At 35.1% G+C, this 25,585-nt stretch overlaps 1 protein-coding gene across 6 annotated transcripts in view; it reads right to left on the bottom strand.

The window, feature by feature from the left end:
- The window catches only part of FER (FER tyrosine kinase), a 163,286-nt gene that overhangs the window by 25,569 nt on the left and 112,132 nt on the right, over nt 1-25,585 (bottom strand). For 5 of the 6 annotated variants that reach the window (XM_053968882.1, XM_053968883.1, XM_053968884.1 and 2 more), the window contains one exon: nt 11,919-12,042. In XM_053968882.1, the coding sequence (XP_053824857.1) occupies nt 11,919-12,042 (124 nt within the window). Of the gene's footprint in view, nt 1-8,675; nt 8,779-11,918; nt 12,043-25,585 lie in introns of those variants that run through there. The other variant, XM_053968885.1, reaches the window with a different exon arrangement.

Below are 25,585 nucleotides of genomic sequence, written 5' to 3'. Positions count from 1 at the left end.
AAATTCCAAATGCAATTGACACAAACTACTAATTTCTGTACAGAAAAGGGCCACAGGTGTTGCCAGCTGGGTACAGGTAGATTCCCATGAAGTCAGAATGACACAGGTGCTGCTGAGCCTCCTCAGATTTCCATCATATGCAGCTACAGCATTTATTTGTGGTTAGAGGTAGTTTCACACGTCAAATGTGGCCCCACACGGTGTGTAGCAAACCCACCACACAAATTTTGGCTTCCTCAGTTACAGGCTTCTTTAGAGAGTACCAGTTTGTCCTGTCTCCTAACCTAGGCTGGTGTGAGCAGCACATCTGTGGCACTTCAGAGCCCAGCTACAGGTTCAGACATCTGCAAGGGGCTTGGAACATCAGTAGCGGTGAATCATGCAGTTTTAAAGAATAGGTTAAAACCATCAGAAAAAAATACTGGCCCACTGTCAAATCAAAGAGATTACCAAGCTCTGTATAAATTACTATAAAATACTCCCCAAAAGGGAACTGAAGCACTTCAATTTAATAGCTCTTTGATAGTTAAAAGAAGCAGAAACTGCCTGCTTAAGGAAAAAATATGTCTTTATGTTTGACATAGAAAAATCTTCCATAACTTTTACAGTCTTAGTTCTAGGAGTTCTGTCTACCTGACTCTCTGAAGGTGATAACCCTCTCCTGTGGTTAGAGAGATGCTTATTGAGTTACAAAACCAAAAACAACTGGTTTCAATTTACAACATAAGTACAGTTGTGTTATAGAAGATTAAAAATGTATACAGAAGTTTAATAACTCCTTTGAAATAAATATGTATTAAAAATCATCCAGGATAGGTAAATATATTTGTAACCACAATACTAATATTTTATACTTGAGTTCTGCCAAAAAAAAAGACAATAGCAGCATGGGAGACCCTGTCATTTCAATTTTGCTCTTCATTTGGGATATTCAGAATTTTCCTGCGGAGGGAGTGGTATTTCATGAATCCATGCATGACCCTGCAAGAAGAGTAAGAAACTAGTCCAGATAACCTCATACAAAACAGCATGGTCTGCAGAAGCAACCATGGATAGGAAGGGTGGCTTCTTGAAGCATATAAGAAGTCAGACAGGTCTAAGATACCAAGCAGAAAGGACAGTCAATTAATTTCTTAGTGGAACGGCCTGGGATGTTTATAACCAACTAACTACTAAGATGCAATATTCAGAGCAGTAAAGTTCAAACCCTTCCTTTTGACCATATGCAGGCTAATTATCTTACTGATCTCCAAAATCAAAATTATTTAAAAGCAGAAACCTTTCAAATCAGGTATTTTTACTTACAGCATCCTAACTCCTACATATAGTTTTTTTTTTTTTTTTTAACTGGGGCTTGGTCCTTATTCCACTCACCTATTTTTATTTCCCAGAAGCCAAGACACTTGATGAAGTATCTGACATCCAGCATTGCCAGGAGCTTTTTATGTCTAGCTGGAATGACTCAGCTGAAATCTGTGAGCATTTGAATACTGCAACATTGATTGAAAAACTCTCACAGCTCCATGTACCGTGATGATCTCCATCAATCTTCCAAACCAGTTAACATGCCAGTATGGCCTCCCTTGCTATTTACTACCTTGCGTAAGGATTTTGAAATAGCGTTGGACAAAGAGTAACTCCTTATTTGAGTCAAAACTCACAGTGATAAAAAAATTGTTTCACAAAAGTGTATCCATGCACTACAGTTCTGCTGAACAAGGAGGGAAGAGGCTGAGAACAACAGAGCAATGACAAAAAGAGAAGAAAACATGCACTTAGCTTTCTGTGTGTTTTATTTTACTCATCCTCAGCAAGTGTGATTCCTTTCAGACAGTTCAAATTTGGTCACAACGTTTTTTGTGAGCAGTACCTACTGGAACTGAATTTACCTTCGAACCTAGCTTAACAGGCAGAAGTTTCTCTTAACTTTATGAGAAAAATGTCCTGATTTTACAAAAAGAGCTAGAAAACTGCCCTCTCTTTATTATTTGATATGTAGACCTATATGCCATGAAGTTTTCCCGTTCTATAAACTTTAAAACAAAGTTATTTCATGAATACACACTAAAACCCATCACACGTCCTTCTTTCATCTGTTTTTCACTACATACACAGCCAGATAACAATGCTGAATATGATACACAAGTGATAAAACTACAGCACTATAAAGGTTGGAGGCACTTCTGAAAAACCTCCTGAGGCACTGGTAAAAACCACAGTTAGGTTATATCATCATTAGTACTATCTGGAAAATAGGTGTAACCTAGTAAGCATATATATACATATTTGTGTGTATGTATGTGTATAAAATGCAGAAAAGGGAAATAACTTTTTCTTCCAAAAAACAATTTGGGAATGAATTATTTGTTACCACATACAGCCTAAGAATTTCTTATTAAAAGAAAGTTGTTTACAGTCTGAGGTAACTGTGGGACATTCCTCTTCGGAATGTCAAGAATTAGTATCAGGAAGCCAATAAAATATTGAAGCAGTACATAATATCTCAGTGCACTGTATCTTAAGATACACATCTTTTTCCTTTTCAAAAACACCAATTAGAATTTTTATGCTGTAAGAAAGAAACCAGGAAAAGTTCTACACCCCAAAGAAAATAAATCAGTATATGAAAGCATGTTTTACCTTCCCTATACAGACACTGACACACCTCGTGGTCAATGATTTGTGCTCAAAGAGCTACCCTAAACCTCACTTCTGAAGCAATTGCTGTAGTTGACTGCTTTCTCCCCCTTCTCCTCCCTTATTCTTCTGCTTTTCTCTTATCCTATCATCTAATTCGTTGTTCATCATCTACTAATACCTCCTTTGCCCACTGCACAAATGGTATACTGCAGCCCATCTTTCTTAGGAAGTAATTACATTTCACCCACTGCTCTCTACTGTACCAGGATTATGAGAGTAGAGAAAATATTATTTACACTATCCAGAAGAGCTATGAGACTTTACAGTCAGCACTATAGCTTCCACAAACACTAACAGCATGTTATTTTAATCTCAGTTTCAATAGCCTGTAACTTTCATTTTTTCCTTTTTGCTTTTTAATTAGAGAGAGCCTGTTGCTTTCATGCAGTGAGTAGATTTATTATACTAAAAATGTTATTCAAATTATTTTACTGAGAAATACTTGTAGATGCCTAATATTTATCAACAAGAAAGTGATATTGCAGTAAATAAAAACAAATACAGTAACACTTAAAATGTTACTTTTTGTTAAACCAAATGAGAGAGTCTAAGAAAATTTGCTTTAATTTCTTTCAGTCTTATTTCCTTTATTCTTAGCAAAGGTTACTAATTTTTTAGGAGTGAGCTTTCTGTATCAGGGATATCTCATGAGAAATAGATTAATTCAACTCCAATGGCAAGAAATAAATATTTTTCATACTATGCAACTTCTGTGACAAGAAAAAAAATCTAAATCTCTTCCTCTGACATTTCCTACAGATTGTTTACAACCTGAGAATTTATTCTAATATAAGCCTTTTTATAATTAGCTTTTAATATTTAATGTTTCTCCCCACTGTCTATAGAATACTAACTATCATATTGTTACTAAATTCTAATAACTTCATTTTGATTTTACACAGAACAACTGCCTCCCTTAGAATAAAACAGATGCACTTCTAAAAGAAGAGATCATGTAACTATATTCATCACATATAACATTTAGTTACAGTATATGGCAATATTTTGAACTTTGTGTTGGTTTTTTGGATTCTCTGATGACTCCTGGAACCCAAACAGAAATTCAGCATGGCAGAAAGATCAGAGCATTATCTGAGATTTCAGGGAACAGATTCATTGCTATTCACTTAAACATGTAAGAGCAGAAGTATTAGCTTGCCTATGCAATATGTACTTTACCTATGCAATAAGAAGAACAAAAAGATTTCCTTCTTAACAAATTTTCATTTTGTGTATTTTTTCCCTCACTCACAATCTTACCCAGTTGTACAGTAAAATCTAGAAGGGCAGGGACAATGTAAAGAAGAGGTGTGAAATCTCCGGGGGAAAAGCCCTGGACTAACAGAAGGTAAAGGAACTTCAAAAAGTTTAGGGTTTAGGGTCATTTTCTTACAAAATACTATCTTTTAAGTGGCACATTTCTGTCCCTTTATATTTGTACAAACAGATGCCCCTTAGCAAGGATTTTTCATGTTCTTCTTTGTGAGACTAAGACTTCAGGCCACAAATAAATTATACATCAACACTCAATGTTCCTTAAAAATGCAAGAGTCAGCTGACCAGAATGAAGAATCTGCCTTCTAATGGTAAATATCCAACCTCTAATTGCTAACTGACAAGTGAAATGTACACAACAGAAAGAAAAAATAGAAGCCATTATACATTTTTAACTATTGTGAAAAGTAATGGATTTTCAGCGTCCCTTGTATTAGCCATTATCAATGAATTCTATCACCACATGTATCTGTATTAATACAGCTTATTGCAGTAACATGCCAACCAATTTAACTATTACTATCTTTAGCTTAACTCTACGTACCATTTTAAATCACCATCCTAGAAAAACTGGAATACTGAAAGCTCCCAGGTCTGAAATAACTGGGTATTTTCCCCATTTTATGCAGAACACAAAAGATGATACTTAAGCACATACTGAATAGGGACCACTAGGGAAATTTTGCAATAAAATGAAAATATCCACCTTATTGAATATTTTAACACACACTTCAAAACATTAATATAAAGAATTATGTTTAACTGATCATACTGGATTATCCCTGATGCCATTCAGTTGATATACAGGCTGTGTTATCTTTACACATAAAATGGAAGCTAAAGGAAATGTCAATTAGGCAAAAATAAAGATGAAACAAAAATAAAGATGTAACTGCCTTTTCAAAAGAAAATACAAACACAGAAAAAAAAAGGTAATTTATTTTTATTTATTTAATATGAAGAAACATCACTTTGTCATTTGAAAATAAGAAACAGCATAAACTAATATCCTATACTAAACTGGCCTCTGGGAACATTAATTATTAATATTAACCTCAGAATGACCACAGTTGAACAAGAACTTTGTTTTCCACTAGTATGAATAGATGCCTTCTATTTTAATATTTTAAAAGAAGAGTAGCAAGTTGTAGAGATGAATACTGGAAAATCCCCACGGCAAATAAAACCTATCCTAATAGCAGTTGAATAAAATACCTTATTATTCCTAAAGAGGGAAAAAAAAAAAACACCAGAGCTTCCATCATTAATGTAACAATCATTAAGTTAATGTAATATTTTGTGTAGTCTACTGCATGTTTATTTAACACAGTAACAGGAAAAAGCCATAATTTAAACATGTATTTCCTACACATTGTGATCACTAACTCCTCTGTAATAGAACTACCTTGAGCATGCATCAGGAGTATATGAAAGATAGCATGATCTTACGGAGACAGAATAACGTGAAGATTTACAGTATATAAAATGAATGCAGACCTTTCTTATATCACACTCTGGCCATCCAAATCTGTTACTCTAATTAGAAGTCTTCTGCAAAGCAAAGCTCAATCTGTTATGCCTAGTTTGCTTTTAATATAGCCTGGGGTGAATTTCAAATAAAGCACACACGGGGAAGCAGTATCAACCAGTACAACAATTGCACGGCGTCCACAAGGAAAAAACTGTATTTCTCTTCCTTTTAAATTCTTTTGTTACCAGCCATGTCAAAATTCAATAGCTTAGGGAAACACATAATAGATTAGAAGAAAGTTCAATTTTTATACAGAAGCAACTCTTCACCATAGTTCACAGGCAATTCCATTACAATATACTTCGAATTAAACACTCATTCTAATTTATTATAATGAGTTTAAAGTATACAATATTCATGGGCTTAGATACTCACATTTCCTGGGCCTTTTTTTTTCCCTTAATGCTTTCAGATTAGATTCATACAAGCTCACTAAAGAAAAAAATAATCACGCTGCTTGAATAAGATCTTAGACAATCAGAAGTACTAATTCAGAACTGATCCAAATTTAACTGTAAATGTACTTCTCTAGGAGCAAACCACACCAATGTGACAGCAGGAAAAAAAAAAGAGGTGGGAATCTCCTAAAAATCTATTCTTAAAAGCTGAAACCTGGTATATAAACTCTATAATCAAAGTGGAATTGAAATCTAGCAGTGTTCAGCTGCCTGCCCTGGATGACAGCAGTTGAAATGCCCCATATTAGTTATCTTAGGGTTGGAAACACCTCATTTTGAGTGAAAACTTAGACAAATAAATTCCTGGCACATTTGAAAGCAGTGACACATTTGTCTGTATCAATATTATGGTCTGAAATGCAGTTTTGATAGCCACTGATGAAAGAAGGATCATGGCAGACCAAGTGTCCCAACAGCACCCATGGAGTGCTGGCATTAATGTGCTGAGAGGTGAGCAGCACCACTGTTCTGGAAACAGTGCTTCCTTTATTTGTTTAGCAACAGCTGGGAGTCCCGAGAGCAGCTCTCTGAATTCAGTTTTTTTTTTTTTGAAAGAGTTGGCAGACACACATTTATTTACCCACAACAGAACTATGAGAAGCAGTTTTTGTAATCTTGCAAACGTTTCTTTCATTAGTACACTTATGACCAACAGAACAAATAAAAAACAATAATGTGTATAAAACTGGCAATACTTTAATTGCATAGTAGCTTTATAATCTAATAAAATAGTCAGTGGAAATACTCATTTTGGTGAAAAACCCTTACCAGTTAAAAGGCAACAGAGAAGGCGTGCCCATATTAAGAAATAAAAGCTCAACACATGGTAATGTGCCAATCAAATACAAAGTTTGAGTAAAAATTACTTTATAGACATGGCAGAGTAAATTTTAGTGGATTTTTAAAAAATTAACAATATATCTTATCTAAAGGGGCCTGCAGAAACTAACAGTTCTTCATCGAAGCTTCCATTTGTTTTATCTTTAAACAGAATAGAAATATTTCTAACATTTATATTGGAAAAAATGCGTTGAAACATCATTTTATATAAAGCAGAGGCATCTTCTTATAAAAAAGGATCAAAACTATGATTATTCACTACATTTATGGGATGTTTCAACTGTAGCACTGACAATAATTCTTTCAAAGACTTATTCACTGAAGTATGATCAACAGATGTTATCAACACAGTAACACATTTTTTCATTCAGTTATAAATAAATTTTCTATGAAAGAAAACTATAGAAATTGAATCTCACATTATTGTTTTATACATGTAATTCTGAAGGAATTATAAAAAGATAATTAATAATGGCAAATTAATCCTTGCAATAAACCTCAGAGAGTTGAGGTGGTTTACCACCAAAATGTTGCCTTTCTTTTTAAGTCATACGCTAGCAGAGAAAATTACAGAAACTGCAATAAAGGCCTCAGGCATTGCAACTGGCCAGGAGGAAATGCAATATTCAGAGAAACAAGTGCCCAAGCTGCTGCAGAACAGAACCAAAGCTGTCATTTCAGGGAGCATGGGGTATTGTGGAGCCTCCCAAGGGCACACACTGAGAAATGTTTAGCTACTGTCTTCCATGGCATTTAGGTAAAGAAATCAAGCAGACAGGTTGCTCCTCCTCCTTAGGAAGGAGACCTGTTCCATTTTGGAGCTAAACTGTCACTCTCCGCATCCCAGGTGGCTCTAATCCCTCCTGAAACACAGAACTAAGGAGCACCTTTGCTAAACTGAGAAGGATCACTTTTCATCCTTTTCGTGGTAGCTGAACTATTGTTCCATGCAGAAACAGAAGATTCACAGGAAATGGAAGACCTACTTAACTATTTATTATAGTTCTTATGTTCATGGTTACGAAAGGGTTCTGACACTTTTTTTCCAAAATTCTATACATTAGCAGTTACCAGACTTGAGAGGAAAAAAAGCTCTCACAGCAGAGCAGATCAGCTAAACTAGATTAGTGGCAGGGAAGCAAGTATGTTCCTAGCAATTTGTATGTAATTAAATTAAATGATACATATCTAATGAAAACTGTAGAAATCCTGAATTAATATCCACAGAGTCAGGATTTTATAACATGAAAGTAAACCAGATTTAATACAACACAGGGTTTTTCACAGCTACAAAACCAAGGCAAACAGAAGCAGTAGCAATATGAGTAAAAATGGAAGAACCAGACTAGAGAACATGATCTTCTTGCCAACCAACATATTTTTAATTCACAATACAGGAGACTTCCAGAAGATAAATTCATTAACTGAAAGGAAAATTTGACACTGAATGCAGGAACTTTGGTCCCTGTTTCCTCACACTCATAGTGCATCTATTGCAAATAAGTCAACCTGATCCTGTAGAAAACATCCCTGCACATCGAATAAAGTCCAATAGAAACTGCAGCTTCCCTCCTACAGCCCCCAAGACTGCTTTGAAAACTAAACATAAGTTATAGACAAATGAATTCATCACATGCAAATCAAGTACTGGAAAAGAGGATCACTCCCAAATGCTTATTAAGCCAACTCAAATTATCACATCTCCATCCTTATCTTCTGTTTCTAATTAACAGAAAAATTGAACTATCTAAACAATAGCATATGGTAAAAATGAAAGCAGGAAACAATTCTTCAACCTTATGTTAATTAAATGGAGATGAAATGACTACATTCTTCTGTGCATGTTCAACCACTCTTTTTATTTTTCTAGTAACATCTTTTCATGCAGCTTTTTTTCCCCCTGAAAGTGCAGTCATTTCTATTCTTTAAAGAGAGCGAGCGAAGAATGTCATATCTGGATGCTAGAGGAAATAGCTAACACATAAAAAAATAGAAAACCAACAGCACATTAGTTGTGGCACTGTCCCAACTATTGAAAGGGTAAGTTAAAGTGTAATTCAGACAATAATTTCTGAAATCCAATACAAATTTGGGTAGAATTTTAAAATATAAAGGCTAAGTGTAGCTACTGCAGTTACAACTAAAGAGCAGCATTAAAAATAATGTGAATAAACTGATGAGTAGCCCTTATTTCCCTCAGCAGGTAACCAAATATGCATGGTACTAAATTAGTCACCTAAATTAATAAAAATATATATGTGAGATTCTGAAAAAAAACCTTAAATCAAAGGACTTAAACTGAATACTGTAGAAAGACAACAGCATGAAGCAAACCAATTTCATTTTACTGCAATCTATATAATAGAAACTATTTCTAACTATACATTACTGATTTTTAAGCAATAGTAATCAAGGCCTACAGTCCTTTAAAGAAATTGAAAGACTACCTTTTTTCTAACCACTTTTTAGTCCATTGCCTCTAGTTCATTTTCTCACCTCTTTTTTACCTGAGAACCACTTTCAGTAGACGAACTTTCTGACAAAAAAAGAACAAGTTTAATGTTCTTTCAGAAAACCACCACTCTTTTTACAGAGTGCTAAAGCGTCTTCCTGCTGTGAATTAAATTGTTCATTGCCATTTACCTCCTGTCAACATTAAACTCACACATGACTAATCTGTCCTACCTGACCTAAAAAAGAGGCAGCAAAGGCTCCCAGATTCCTTGTACAGATGATGCAGCCACATGGTTGCACTTCCAGTGCCTGGGAAATTCCAGTGGGCTTCTGAGTTAGAACACCCAAGAACTTACTCATGGAGCACAACACAGCTTGACTTTTCCCTGCTTCTCTGGGCTCTTGTGGCAGACAGGGGCTCTAGACTGATGCACTTCCAGCCACTCCCCAGGGTGTCCACAAATCCTGGATCCGTGCTCAAACAGGGAACAGACCTAGCAAAATTCTAGGTATGCTAAGCCTACCAAATTGCAGTTTAGCCATTGGTCAAACACATTTTAAAACTTTATGAGCTACTTTCCCAGTAATTAACCTGTGTTAGTAACTACAAATAAAACCAATCAACACAAATTCCTTTACTGTTACTGCAAAAATTACTAAACTTGGTTGGTTGTTTGCCTGATTCTGAAATTTTCATTATGTTTACCCATTAAATTTAGAGGAATTAACATATAAATAAAGTAAGTACATGCTACGGCTAACCACATAAAACAAAAAAGAATGTTGCATACCAAAGAAAATAAGATTGGTAAACTAATATTGGCAATTCATATTTTGATTTATAAACCTGTGTGTTTCATAAAAGTAAGAAGTTGTCCTGAACACATGGTTTGCTTGTTTGGTTACACTAAAACTCTATTTTTATTCAGAACAGGTTTCCTAAAACTTCTGAGTTTTTCTTTAAGGAAAGTGCTAGCTCTCTATGATAACCTTCTGTGGCAATCTGTGATAATAAAAAATTCTCATTAATATTTTAGAAGTTAAAAAGTAAAAAAAATTAGATTTGATCAGTTTCAGATTTCCAACTGAAAACTATGAAAAAATGAAATCTTCATATGATAAGACAATACTCCATATACCTTCTCTTTGAACCACATTCTCTAGATCACTACTAGCTTTGCAAACAGATTTTAGGAATAGCAGTTCCTATTCACCAATCAGCAGAGCGAATTTCCAGAGATACAGTGAAGTCACATTGTCATCTACAGCTACTAGAACAGTTCTATTTCAGACATCTGTGCAGGAATACCCTTTCTCCAGTGTTAAAAAAAATTATAAAGCTATTTATATTTTAAGCAGCACACTACCATTTAATGAATAAATATTGCAATTTTTTTTCAGTAATTGCAATAACGAACTTCAGTTATCCAGCTACTATTTTTTATCTTTGCTTTAATTAACTAAAAAAACAAGAGCTTAAAACAGGCACTTCAGATTTAACACTCATCTGAGTGTTACAGGAATTATTAAGCACTAGAGCATTTATGAGGCTAGTGTAAATCACTAATGCTGTTACTTGCTCTGATTTTTATGCCATTATATTTTTGACAAACAGAGCCAGGCTGAAACACATTCTGTCATGACAGAATGCTACAATCCCTTTCTTGGATTTCCCTAAGGGAATTTTACATGGTTTTAGATCATGAGTTCTTTTCTCTCAGTGTTTCTTATAGATCATGATCTTGCACAATTGTTTTGATTAACTTGATGTGCAGGACTGCAACTGACCCATTCATTGCTGATGAAAATCTAAGAAATACCACTCAGGTCTCTGATAAGAGCATTCATCAGAAAGGTGTTAAATCCCAAATGAACTGATTATGTAAATGAGGTGTCACACAGTTCACCTGCAGATCTTCCATGAAGTGTAAGACATCAACATCATAAATGAAAACTTGTTCTCCATAATTTTTCTGTGAAATAGATCATCATTATGTTTACATCTCAGATTTCAGCCACAGAATTAAGCAGGATATATATTGTGCTATTCTGAGAGAACAAAACAGGTGGAAACTAATTCCATCCCCTTTAATATAAATGGAGCATAAACAGCAATGGCAGAGTCATTGGAGAATAAACAAGAAAAAGGAATGGTATGAACAGAAATAAGAAACTCCAACAGCATAATGCCCCATAATCTTCCATCTTTCAGAGAGAGCAGTTCAGGCAATTAATAATTTAATATACAGAACTTTAGCTCTTAATACTTAAGGTATTAATTTAATACCTTAACTTCTCTGTTGACCCAGTAAGTATTTGTAAATTTCAGACATGACATAAACCTCACAGACTGCTTCTTGCTATGATTCATTCTCACTGTATGAATCAGGCTCCTTATAATGCATATCATGGTGAAAAATAATTTTTAACTTATATTAATAGCACCAAACTACAGACATCAAATAATGTAGTGTTTCTTTGTTACCCAAATGAGTATTTTTGAATTAGACAAGCAATAATGACCAACTTATCAGAAAAAGCATGGTTTTTTTTGAAAGCGTAGGGTTCACTTCTGTGATAGTAAAGACCATACACCTTTAAACATCTTGCATTTCTACTAAGCAAAGGTACAATAGTGAGAAATAGAAAATCTTCCTTACCTATGTATACAGTTTTTAGATTCAAGATATGCCATACCAGAGGCAGCATCTAATGAAAATTTCACCAACTGTTTGGTTTTCAGCTCATCCTTCTTTTTTCTTAGGAATGACAGGAAATCACCTCCTAGAAAATCAGACAGATGGACAGTGAAACAGACTGATAGGATATTCACATCTCTCTCTCACTAGGGGTGCAAGACCCAACAAAATGCAGATTATTAGCTGTTATCTTCATCCCAACAGTTTGAGGCTAGTCCAAGAACAAGCAAGGAACTCATCTTTCAAAAATGCATTTTCCCTTAAATATTAGATGTGTGAAAGTGAAAATTGCACAGCATGCTTTTGATACTAGTCTTCACCAGTGTACATTAAATACAGACTCACAAACTGTTGACAAAAAAACCTGATAACCTGTGACACATATTCTTCCCTAATCAGAGAATTACTAATTGTGAATAAAGAGGTTAGGTCCTATTAGCTACATGAAAGTAATTACTTTTTAATTGATCATTTGCAGTGATGCTTCTCTAATTCTACACTGATGTGTTGGAGGAGTAACGAAGTGTTTTTTTCTTGGGCAATGTTAACTGGACATTTGACCAGGGTAGTGGAAGGTGAACAGTTATTACTCTGCCTTCAGAGGAGCAAAGCCATTGTCCTCTCATCTGAGAAGTGGGAAGCGTCAGGGTAGAGAATTTCCAAAAAGAAAACTGTGTTAGCAAAAAAATATTCTGAAAAACTGATTTAGGACAAAGGTAAGATGGAAGAATATCATACAAACACTGCAAAGCCATGTTCTAACTGATACAAATGCATTACAAGTCTTTTCTAAAATATATTTTATTATTCCAGGCAAAAAAATAAAAAATCACAGGAAACCTTTTAATATCACACAATTATTTGATAGTGAGTAGCCAGTCATTGCTCCAGTATTTGTTTCTGTTCATTTAGGACTGAACAGACTATTAGGATTTGCTCTTGCAAGCTATTACACAATTTTATATACCGCCTTTTCTTAGGAATAGGAAATGACGGTATTATATTAAAAGTTTCATATGCGATTTCTTTTAAGAGGCTATCTATATTTATATTTTATAGTGTAAGTAAGTAAGACAATATTAAAGAAAAAAGTCAGATGTTATAAAGTGTAACTGTAATGCCTTCAAGACATTACGTTGGATCTCCCCTTTACTCCAGGCTGGGTAACACACAGACGGGAGAGCAAGAGGTGACTGGACTGCCTCAACTCTAAAGCTAATCTGAAACACCCTATCCTGAATTTTAAACTCCAATGAAAAAAGGACAGATGACTACTGTAAAATGGACTGGGTACCATTTCTTTATATCTTTCATACCTTTTCTTTAATCTCAGAGGTTACTGACATAGTCTGGTAACTGGTAAAAAGTAGGTATTGCCAGTGGAAATTAAGATAAACACTCCAATAAATAATGTGTCATTTCTTGCACATGTAAACCGAATTATTCTAGTTACAGCAGACAGCTAAAAAAAACTTCTAAGCAACTCACCCCTCCAACACACAAAGCAAGCTGATGAAAATTTTGTTGCTTATGTGCTGAGACCTCACTGCTCCCTATGCAGGAATCATCTTTGAATGAGAAAGTATGACTACAAGCCTTCTTTACAAACTGTAGCATTACTTGAGAAAGAGCAGTAAATCAAGGCAGCTCATAAAAATACATTTAAGACCTTAAAAGACATTTAAGATCTTAAAAAAAAAAAAAAACCCTCTACAGTGAATCAACCAATGTTTCAATATTGAAGATTAAGAATTGCTAGCAACTTCCTGTAGGAAGAACTGAAAAGACAAGCTCAGTTTGATATTCTGGGAAAACAAAATAAATAAAAGACCAAACAAAAAAGAAAAAAAACTCCAAAAACATGCAAAAAAACTGGGGCAGAAACAAATCCCCCCAAAATCTTGCAAAGATTCTCTATTTAAAAAAACTTGCTATAACAACATCAATAAACTATAATTCTCACAATTCATATGAATTCTTCATAAAATAAGTTAATGCTCTCCACAATCAACAGTGAAACTATCTGTTCTCAAGTAACAAGATATTAAAGACAACAAGGAAACTTAAAACAAACTTTAAACAAAAGAAAACCCAACCATTTCCATTTTTTTTTAATCGTACATGTTCATTCCCAATGCTCAGGCAATCACACCGATATTCCAATTTTTAACAATTTGTTTCAGAATTATATTAAAAACTGCTCAGTTCCTAACATCCGAATATGACAAACTCACAAAGCACAAGCCCTTTACTTGCCAATGCAATTCATTACCATCAGGAAGTGATTTAGACTTGCTTATTTTCAGAGCGTGGCATGCACTGTATGAAATTCTAGCGTTTGCGGCAAAAACAGCACCATACGTCAAGATGCATAGAGTGCACTAGATGCCTATCACCAAATTTTAATTATATTACTTTAATCTGTCTCAGGGTTTTCATGTTCTGTTTTCCTTTATCTGTCCTTGCATAGAAATGGCAAAAAAATCTTCTAAATAGTCTGTTTAATATTAATTTAAAAGTAGTCTTAGTAGCAGACAAAATAAAAGAGCCAAATAACACCCATCTCACTCTGTACAATATATGTAATGTTTAGGCTTAATCTGATTATCCTCATCATTGTGATACTAACATAGGCTTAAGTGTATGTCCCTTAAGTAACAGATATACTCCTCAGTAAATTCTGACCTTTACTGTGGTCAATGTTCCAACTATTCATCTTCACAGCAAAGTATCCACATGAATATCTCCAAGGCTAAATTAAGAGTATTTCCTTACAAACTCTTTAATGCAGAGCAGTGGTTAGGTAACATCTTTATTTACTTTTAAAAGTAAGTTTTAACATGAAAAGACCTAATTTACTATTTGCAGCACATAGTGTCAGAGTATCATTTCCAATGTAATAGCTGTTGATAAAAATGAAATAAACAGACCAATGATACTAGGAAGACTACATAATAGTAAGCAATGCTTTCTCTTTTATATGGAATTTCCATTGTATTCTGCATGGCTACCTGTTATTCCAGTTAATGGCCCACAACACCACTAGAAAATGACATATGCTCAAACAGCCCTAAGAATTACAAAAAAAATAGACCATTATATATATATATATATAAATATATAAATATATAAAATCACCTAGCAGAGATGGCTTGCCTATTTTCGGTTCACAAGAGGATAAATAACAGTACTGAATTTTACTAAGTAGAGGACAAAATGTAGTTCATAAGCAGAAGCTCCATGAGAGCAGCCTGTTATAACTGGGTTTCTAAACAGAGCCCTTCATGTATTTTGCTGTGAATGGCAACTATTTCTCATTACATGCTGGAATTCTGAGAGTGTGAAAATACCACATATCAGCAATTCCTAGTGTTGGCTGTGCTTTACAGCATAAACTTCTTGTTGTACAGTAAGTGGCATATCATGGTAATAAAACAGTTCACTCCTCTGCACACAAAAAAACAAGCTTTGAAAGAGGAAAAAAAAAACCCTGTGATTTATGAGAAGAAACCAAAAATGCAAGAAACAACAATGAAAAATGTTAAATAGGTTTACAAAGTATTTTGTTATGGCAATCTCTGATTTGACTGGCATTTATAATCAACTATGACCACGTATTTCAGTGTTTTCCTAAGCTGGTATCCACAGTGACACCTACCTACCTACTCTAGGCACTCTAGGCATCATTCAGACAACCATTCTGAACACAACTAAAATATGTTTTGAAATGATGATGGGAAATCTCCCACTGAATTGGTATACATACATTGTTTATATAGTGTATCTCTATCTAGTATCCTAACAATATTATAAATAATTATACAAATATTAAAAAATGTCTTAATACAATACCAATTATTACAAATGATAGGAAGTTATATGTATTCTTACTCACATATAAATTTTAATAAAGTGGGGGAATTTCCTTTGTTAAACAGCCTTTTTAACTATGTTTGTTTAAAGAGGTTGCTTAATTCTTCTTATATTTATACACACATTCATCATGCAGATACATTTTGCTTGTGGCCACACATCCTAAAGGTCACCTAACCCAGGGGAGCTTTAGAATTCAGTATTCCTAATTGCTTTACAGGCCATTGCAATATTATTGAAATTACCTTTATCTGCATCTGTAAGTATTTATAAATCTGAGAATTTAAAGGGTCGGTATTCCAAATAGCCTTACAGCAATTTAGAATTTCCTTTATTGCCCACTATCTTAATCCCATATACATGGGATCAAAAACACAAGCCCAAATGGAGTTACTTAAAACTATGAATTTAAAATAGTAAACACGCATCTCTAGGGAATTCTAGGAGGTATATTTTTAAGTATGTAAGAAGCGATTTGACAAACTATTTAAAGTACAAGGGTTTAAAAATGTTAAAACACTCATTTTCAATAAAGCACTGTGCCTTCACATTTCAACTAAAGCATCACTTATGTGCAATGCTGTACATTAACATTTTTTTCTTTTATTTTATATATGTAGTAACAGAAACTGTAAATAAACCCAAGGTTTACTTTTTTAGCTGCATACAGATTACTATTGTGATATCCAGTTAAAACTTTATTTTTCCTGTTAAGTAAAGCAAATAGAAGTTCTTATAACTACGCAAAGTGCTGCCAATGTAGTATTAACAATGGCAGTAATGAAGTATGAGTAGAAATACCTGAATGTGAAAACAAAAGATGAAGAAAAAAAAAAATAAACTAATAGTGTGCATTGAGAGCCAAGGACAGGAGCAGCAACAGCAGCAAAGAAGTAAACACAGAGAAAATGTGGCTTGTACCAGAACTGTGCTGTGGATGACTTTTTAGCAGACAACCTGTGATGAGACCAGAACAGAGATGACTCATGAGCACAAAATAACTGCACTGTGATAAAATGAAGATGAGAAGAAGGTTACAACATATTTATATGTGCTATTGCACTTCCTTTCAGTCGGATGACAGACCACAGACATATGATTATCAAAATAAAGGAAATATTGACAATGCTCAACAATCCTGCTTTAGATTTCAGGCGGAGCAAATAAGGTAGAGCATGAAGCCAATATCCCATGTGACATAAGTGCCTGTCCAAAACAGAGTCTGTCATCACTTGTCAAGAAGAAATCAGAAATCATAGTGAGACATCAACAGCTATCATCCCTTGTCTTGTGTGCTGCCAAAACAACACTACCCAGACTAACTGGACTCCTTATGTTTTAATATTGTGGCTATAAGGATATCCACTGTGAGTGCAGAGATAAAACCTACTTCAGAAGCTACGTGAAAGGAAGACCTCCCCAGGGAGTCTTCCATTCTTCAGTAAATAATTCCTGTAAACTGATAATGCTCAATAATCCATAATAAAGGCCTTGAAAAGTACTGCGGATTACAGAGACACAACAGCTGATGTGAAACAGAATGTACCTGAAGAACACAGGATTTTTTTAATCTAAAGAAAAACAATGAACAACACAAACACATTAAATAGCTATTATAGTAAAAACTGTTATAGGCAAAGTAAAAAAAAGTGAATAATCATGAATAAAAATAAATTAGTTGAATACAGAATTTTTGAACTACCAAAACACTTCAAAAATTTTTTAGGTTTGGCTGTTTTTATTCAGTTTAAAATGGATTTTCTAGTTTAACCTATTTGCTGATTTGATTTTGTACAATATTGATACAAAATATTGTAACATCAAAGCCCATAACATGTGAAGAGATAAAAATCCAACTATAGTCTGATATGCTACTATAAAAGGAGACCAAAGCTTTGTTCCTGTTTGACTAAACAGTAGCTCCGAGGCAAAAGGAATTTTTGATTACTCTCACCTTCACCATACCAACCGAATCTGATTTTTCTTAATAATCTGGAATCCATGAAGCAAAGAGAGAGGAAGAGACCCATGTGCATTACAGGGCTATAAGCAAGGCAAGGAAGAAGAAACAGGGTCTATATGTATGTATGTGTGTACTGCACCAGGGCTGGTGAGGAGAGGGAAAAGTTGGACACATGGAGAGAAGGAATCTGTGGGAGGTGTCTGGCTCTTTGAGTGAAATGCCCAACAGGCATTTCACTCAAAGATGGCACAGGCAGAAGCACAACAAGTTGCAGAGACACAGAGACAAATCAAAATGGAAGCTGGAAACTTAACAGGATAAAGTAAGAGAGAAAACCTAGAGAAGCAGACAGGTGTCTGTGTGAAGAGAAACTGTAGGGTAGACAGAAGGTGGCTTCAATGACCAGCAATAATGAGAAGATAACTTACTTGACTAGAGAAAAAAACAGAACTGAATAGAAAAGCCAGACAGTCACTATCACTTCACCCTATCTCTACTTGGAATTTGATGGACCCATTTTTTTTTCTGTTGTTGTATTGATTTTGGACAGTGTGCAGTAAAGACTCAGGATGTGACTGCAAGATAGGACTCAATCTGAAATCTGCCCACAAAAGACAACTACAGAGTATATACAACCAATACAACCAATGGGTGAGATCATACAAAACTTTATTGAAGTTTTAAGGGGCTCTTTAAGGAGAAGCAATTAGAAAAAACGCATGAATGATCTCTATAGAGATCTCACTGCCTCCAAAAGTAGGAAAGACAAAAAAACAACACTGAAGTAGAAAACACAGCAGCTGAATCACACAAAGTGAAAGTAAAAGTTCAGATACTTCCCAGCACCAATCAGCATTCCAGGTCTGTGCATGAAATCAGTGGCACCTCAGAGACAGGAGGTCTAATCTAAGGTTCAAGTAAGCCATGATATGTAAGCCATGTACTTCAGCTGCTCTTAGCATCTGCTCTCCTTTATTTAAGAAAATAATTAATTTAGCAGAAAAGCTCAAGATAATATGGATATTGTATTTCATAATAATAAATAAATCATATACATCTCAGTCTCAGAACTGAGTTTTTAGTTATAAATGGGTTTACTGGCTCTAGTGCAAGTAATGAGAAATGCACAAAGTCAGCTGTGATTTGGTGCTATACTCTGAATTATCACTACATGCAGAAAATAAGAGCAATTCCACAAAAGTAATTTAAGATTTAGTAAATTGTATTAGCTCCTCAGTGCCACCTATAATGGACCTGTTGGTACTTCTACACTTTATGCCCTGGAGCCCTCTTTTCCAAGAAAAGCCAAAAAGTGAGCCTAGTAGATTAGGAAGACACCACGCTTTATTTACACATGTTTCTGACATAACCCACCCTGTGGAAGTTAAGAAGTGCTCTATCGTACAGAAAGTAGCAATGGAATCACATTTCAGAAGAAAGGGAGTGAATAAACCAAGCCAGACCAAAGCTAACTGCAGGTAAGACAGCATGAACAGGGCTCAGAGGTAACCCCACACTTGGGTTAAGCATCATAGAACCCCTTGGGTTGGAAAAGACTCCCAAGATCATCGTGTTCATCCTTCAACCAAACACCACCATGCCCACTAAGCCGTATCTTGAAGTGCCACTTTTAACCATTTTATGAGCACTTCTGAGTGGTGACTCCGGGTACAGGCACAACAGAAATGGCCATGCTCATTCTGGGTGTGTCTCGTAGTCAGGGCACTTCACATCCAGCAGTGTCACATCTCAGCTAATAAAACCTGCCACCTCTGATTTGTTTCTGCATCAGTGGCACAGGCAATTTGCATCCCAAATGATTCAGAACAGACCTCTATAGGTTACCTTATCCAGCTGCAAAGACAGAACTTATGACCTTGCTGAACTCCCTCTTGGAAGCTGGCTACACATGTCTGGATAATAGCTTAAACCTAATTCTGACAATCTTCCCATGCTATTAGATTACTGGGTATTTCCATAGCCATTTACATGTACAGGAATAGCTCTACCTCTTTCCAGCTGCCAGCATTCAGAACATACCAACAGAAGTTAGTTAAAACAACGAACACAATCTCACTGTTAAATTAAAAAGAAAGTTGCTTTTTTAAAAAGCATGTATCTATTATCAGAAAGGAATTCTCTGGTGGTATCAGGAAGGCACACTGGTACCCCAGTGAAATGCAATGCATTAGCAAGAGAATGAAAAATGTCCATGCACACACTGGGGACAGGGGATGAGAATCGTATCAGAGCAGATCACTGCTAGAACAGACTAAATATGGTCTATGGCCACAGAATGGATGAAAAGCTAAGAGACAACTGCTGAGAAACTGTTTAGAACTGTCTGAGGCAAGGATCTGGTACAGGAAGATCACCTAGTTTTCATAATATCATAATATATAATATCCTCATCACGGATCATATTAGCATAATGCATATGCTAGAGGAAGCTATATTAAGACTCAACAGACAAGACAGACACTTCAATTGCCTCCATTTGAATGCCTGACCTAGCAAAAATGAAATTATTCCAAAATATTCTTGGGGTTTTAATTTTAACTATGTTGGTTATAAAAATGTTTAAATATACAGCAACCTGAAACAGAGAAAGTAGGCTACCAACTTGAGATTAAACATCTTGGCTCCAAAAAGGAGCAGGTCAGAAAACATGGGACTTCAAGCTTCCATCTGCTACCTTGAATCAAGTACTGGAACACAAAAAGATGTTTGCATCTTTTTATTAGACAATTTTTCAGAGAGAGCTGGTGCAAGCATGATGATGGTGCTTATCTTGCAGACTCTTTGCAGGAGGGACAGAGGCACTGTGGAAAATTCTACAAGATAAGCTGCTGAAACAGTTGCATGAAGTGGTATCTGCACCACAGGATTCCACATCTATCCTCAAAACACCGCATTCTAGAACACGTGATTTCAGGGACACGCCAAGTTCTTACCCCTAAATTAAATTCTCTTTTCAGGACTAGCTAAGATACAAGTAAATTGAAATTAACATAAATAAGGAGAAGCAAGAATGTTGTAGCTTAGGATTGCTTTTTGCATCTTATAGATTACATTTGATCTTGATTTCTTCTTCCCTTGAAGGAAGAGGAGAAAACATTCAAATTTTCAACAGCACTCTTGCAGTTCCTTTTTGATTACAAGGGAGAATTTATGATAATTATAAGCAAATGAAAATGCAGTTAAAAGATCCAACGTATTGCAATGAATTAAAACACAGTTGTCACGCATGATCACTAAAAGAGAAGTTTGGGCCAGAAAGGTAACAGTTAAAAAGGGTAAAAGAGAAGGGGATTTTGGTTTCTTTTTTTTTTTCTGTCTTTTTTCATGAAAAGATGTTGAGTTCACTCTGAAAAGAGCAGGAAGCAAGCTCTATAGTCCCTTCAGCATTTTCCTGACAAATCTTCTCCATGCCCCAACAAAATTCAGCATCCATTTGTCTCAGTTTTCAGTCTGGACTCTTGCAGTATTCCAGGCAGTCTTTTTAATCATCATATAAATTTACTAAAAATGAGCTGTTATGAAAACTCCTTACGACCTGTGCGGCCTTAAGAGACAACGGCAAATAGCTCTTTCACTGTTCTGAATACCAAAGCAGTTCCTCCTAATTATTTCTCTTTCTTCAGTTTTAAGGTCAACACAGCAAGATAAAGCACAGAAATTCCACCAGGACAATAGACACAGAGCAAAGAAAAATGAATAAATTAACACAGCAAATATGAGTATAATGCTTCGTTTTTGAGATTGACTTGGCATTACAGGAAAGTAAAATTCTTTATTACACAGCACTGTAAACTCCTACACGATGTTCTGTTCTTATTCACATGGGAAACAATCCCTGACAAAGGATTGCCTGCATTAAAAAATTCCAGTGGTTGCAAATATGCAGCAATTCCCCCTGAACAGCTTTAAAACTCATGTTGCAAATTTACTACATTACTTTTCAGTCAGGTCAGTCAAGTCCATAGGACAATACAAACTCACGGCTCTATACTACCATCAAGCATTTGGGAAGTCTCAACATACAGGGTTTCTTTCCCAAAAATTCATTAGCAATTATCATTTTAATTTCTTCTATCTTTCTTAGAATAAACTGCATACTTAAAGTGTAGCACAACAGATTAATAAAATGTTACTCTATTCAGTTATGAAACAGTGCAGTATTCCTATTTTTAGATCAGAAGATACCAGAAAAAGACTCCAGCAAATGTGACCTTTGCAACAAACCTTATCAAACCTATCTTAGAGAGTATTTCAATATAAAGCAGTAAAAATTAAGAGGAATATTCCGAAGAAAATAATCTATATGATGTTCAGAGTCCTTCAAGACACTAAGATGTTGCAACAGTCTGATTTATCTAACCAGCAGTCTTTTTAACAGTCCGAATATTTTCAAACTAGGAACAACAGTTGTCATAGAGAAAGAGTCATCAGTCATAGAAGAAGGGGAAATCTCTCTGGTAAATTCTCCCTTAAGAACAAAATGTTATAATAGAAGATGATTTCCAAGTAGAGTTGTTTTCTCATTTCTTAGCATACTAAAAAATTTCACAGAAGAAAACCAGGGCACTGTAAAATGACAAGGAGTTTCATTATTATATGGTAGTTGAAAAGCCATCCAGCAACTACAGATTGGGCCCATATAAAGATCTGGGTTGTCTATCCTTTTAGTCAGTATTTCAATGTCATTTAGGTAAAACCCAATAAAATTAATTATTTGCAAGAGTGCCTCAAAGGTTTTATCCATTTATCTATTATGCAATCACAACAATTTATAAACCATCTGCTTGGCTAGATTCCTTTTTCACAGAAGCTAGCTAGCATAACTTAAGCCTGCAAATCAGATATGTGTATAGATCTCAACTTACCAATACATAAAACTTGTATAAGAAAAATAGTAACAGTTTATTGATTCATTTTCCATGGCTATCTTGGTAATTTTGGGAAGGCGAGGGGAAGAAAGACAGGACAATTTGTTTAGGATTAAAAAAAAAAAATCTTTTAGCAACTCTGCAAATTCCTGAATGGTGGTTTTAGGCCACATTTCTTGCATATACGTAACTTTCCATATGTACATGAAGGAAATTGCAATTTAGCTTCTGTTTATACATGACAAGGGACATTATACTTAGTTTATTTCTTCAACAATTAAAAGAATAGCTTATTGAATGCAATACTAAATATAAACTCTACAGTAAGTAAACAGTGGACATACTCTGCTTACAATATGTTCCTTCCCACTTTTAGAGTAACCTGCAAAAAGACCTGTAGGACAAAACTCAGGAGAAAAGAGACCTGGCCCTCTAAAAACCCAGCCAATGGCAGGGAGATCAGATGCATTTTCCTGTAGGTGCATCCCTTAAAGAGAGATCTATATAACACACACATACATTACAGTAAGACCTTTCCCTAATTTCTTGATAGATGGACTGTGAAAAGGACCACGTTTTTCCTTCTGTACTGCAGTACTATGATGGATTGATACTGGGAGGACATGTGCAGTGAGATCAGTATGGCCAACAGCCAGTGAGCAATAAGTAAAGGATGTCTTTTTCTAACTAATATGTACTTAGTTGTGTTCAAGGCCAGGTGAGGTGGGGCTCTGAGCAACCTGCTCTAGCAGGAGGTGTCCCCAGCCCATGGTAGGGGGTTTGAACTGGATGATCTTCAAGGCCCCTTCCAAGCCATATTCTAGGATTCCATATATCCATAATATGCTACGTTGTTTATTATTTCAGTTAATCCTTCCTACACCAACCATCTTGACATTTCTTTATCATTGGTTCTTACTATAGGACACTTACAGGACATGTCACTTATGTTAACACCCCTCACACCACCCCCTCAAGAAAAGGTTCTACTGCAAAGGATAATTGTTTTTGACACCTTTGTTTCTCTGTTATTTGCTGGCAACATTTGGGCTATTTTTGCATGTAGCATGTAATTTTTGCATGGACATGTAATTAAAGATGCATCTGCAACACTTCTCTACTGCTTTCATTGATGCCTTTATCCATATGCATGGTTTTAAACCCCATTTACACCTGCAACAAAGATATCTCTCGGAGCCAGTTTATGACAGAATCACTAACAGAGTAGCGCCTCTCTATATAATGTGCTAAGTTTCAATATACATTTCTAATACCTGAATAAACTAAGACTCTAATCTGAAATCAGAATTTGGAATGCAAAGCAGAATTAGCTGCTATGGAAGGAACCACACTACAGGAGTCTCAAAAGACACAGTAGGTGTACAGCCTATTTGTATTTGGGATATAAAAATGGCACAAAATTTGCAAGCATTAGACAGAAGTCAGAAAACACAGGAGAAATCCCTTATTTTATGGAGATGCTTCTAATTTTATCCTCAGGGAAAAAACTGTCAGACATTTATAAATTACATGTGTTCTTAGCCATACATTCACAGAACACAATTCTAAGTTAAAACTTGACATTTTTAGTTATTAAACAGAATGTCAGAGTTAAACTGCTTAAACACCTTCAAGCATAAACACATTTAAGACAAAACAATGAAGATACTGAGAAAGTGTAGTGTCAAGTGGAAGACAAATTTACCACTATCCTGTTCCTCAAAGGGCAGTGTTAAATACCAAGTCAGAGCACTACTAACTATCATTTTTTGTAATCTCATCCAAACTTGTCACTAGAAAAAGAGAAAAACAGTCACATCAGAATCACTGCTTCTCTACTCATCTAAGTGATTTGACATTTCTCTGGCATCCTTATGTTTTCTACTGATACGGTCAGTCCTTTGGTGTGCCAAGATGTAAGAGCACGTGGGAAAGTGTGATGGCTTGAAGGCAGTCCCTTTTTTATCAGGGTGTGCAGGCAGAGCAGCTAGCCCAGGGGGTTTACAGACTATTGAAACAGGGCAACAATTCTCTTTGCAAGAAGCTTCTTTCTGAAGCAAATTCAATTCCAAGAATGTTTGGATAGACTTGAACTGCAAAACAGGCATAAGAATCAGAGGAAAGTTCTCACTCAATTCCTCCTTAATTGCATTAGCATGTTTCAACAACTTGTACAAGGCTCTGAAAAACCTGAACCAGAATAACAAAGGTGTTAAAAGATCAGGATTTACTTTTATCTTCAGAGATGTCTGGAGAAGTTGATTACTAAAGTACCCCTTAAAACCGAGGACACTGCTTTCACTCTCTATTTTAATAAAGTTAATCGTGCATACAAATATAATAATCTAATATAATCTAATTTAATAAAGGCAGAAAACTCCACAAGGTCAAATATTTCATCAGTGCTCTCACTCTACAGCTAGTACTTAAGAATTATAAGCAATCTAAGTCTTTCTGAATAAAAAGGTTATTAAAGCAGTTTGCTGTATAATTTTGAAGATAAATCCAGTTATATATAAAACAAATACAGTGTTGCATATTAAGCAGTACTAGAGGCTACCAAATCAACACATTTTCCAGCTGCTGAGAAAATCAACAAAGACGTAAAATTGCCCAAAAGCTGTTATCATGGCAACAATTGGAAATTCACTCCAGCCATTGCTGAATAAAATGAACCCAATTCCAAAAATAAATCAAGACCAACCCTAAAACCAAACAACACATTCTGGTAAAGAGTAAAATGTATATTAATAAAGGTGACCTAAACAAGTGTTATTAAAATTGAGATATTACCCAGACACGAAGGTTCTTTAAATACTTAATATTCTCTACCTAACTCTATTGTTAAAGGAAGTAACATTTATATATCTCATCAAGAGAATAATGAAGCTTCTGTTGTCTTT

Source organism: Vidua chalybeata, chromosome Z (assembly GCF_026979565.1).
Source record: "Vidua chalybeata isolate OUT-0048 chromosome Z, bVidCha1 merged haplotype, whole genome shotgun sequence".
Taxonomy (NCBI): domain Eukaryota; kingdom Metazoa; phylum Chordata; class Aves; order Passeriformes; family Viduidae; genus Vidua; species Vidua chalybeata.
This window is presented reverse-complemented; position numbering and strand designations above follow the sequence as displayed.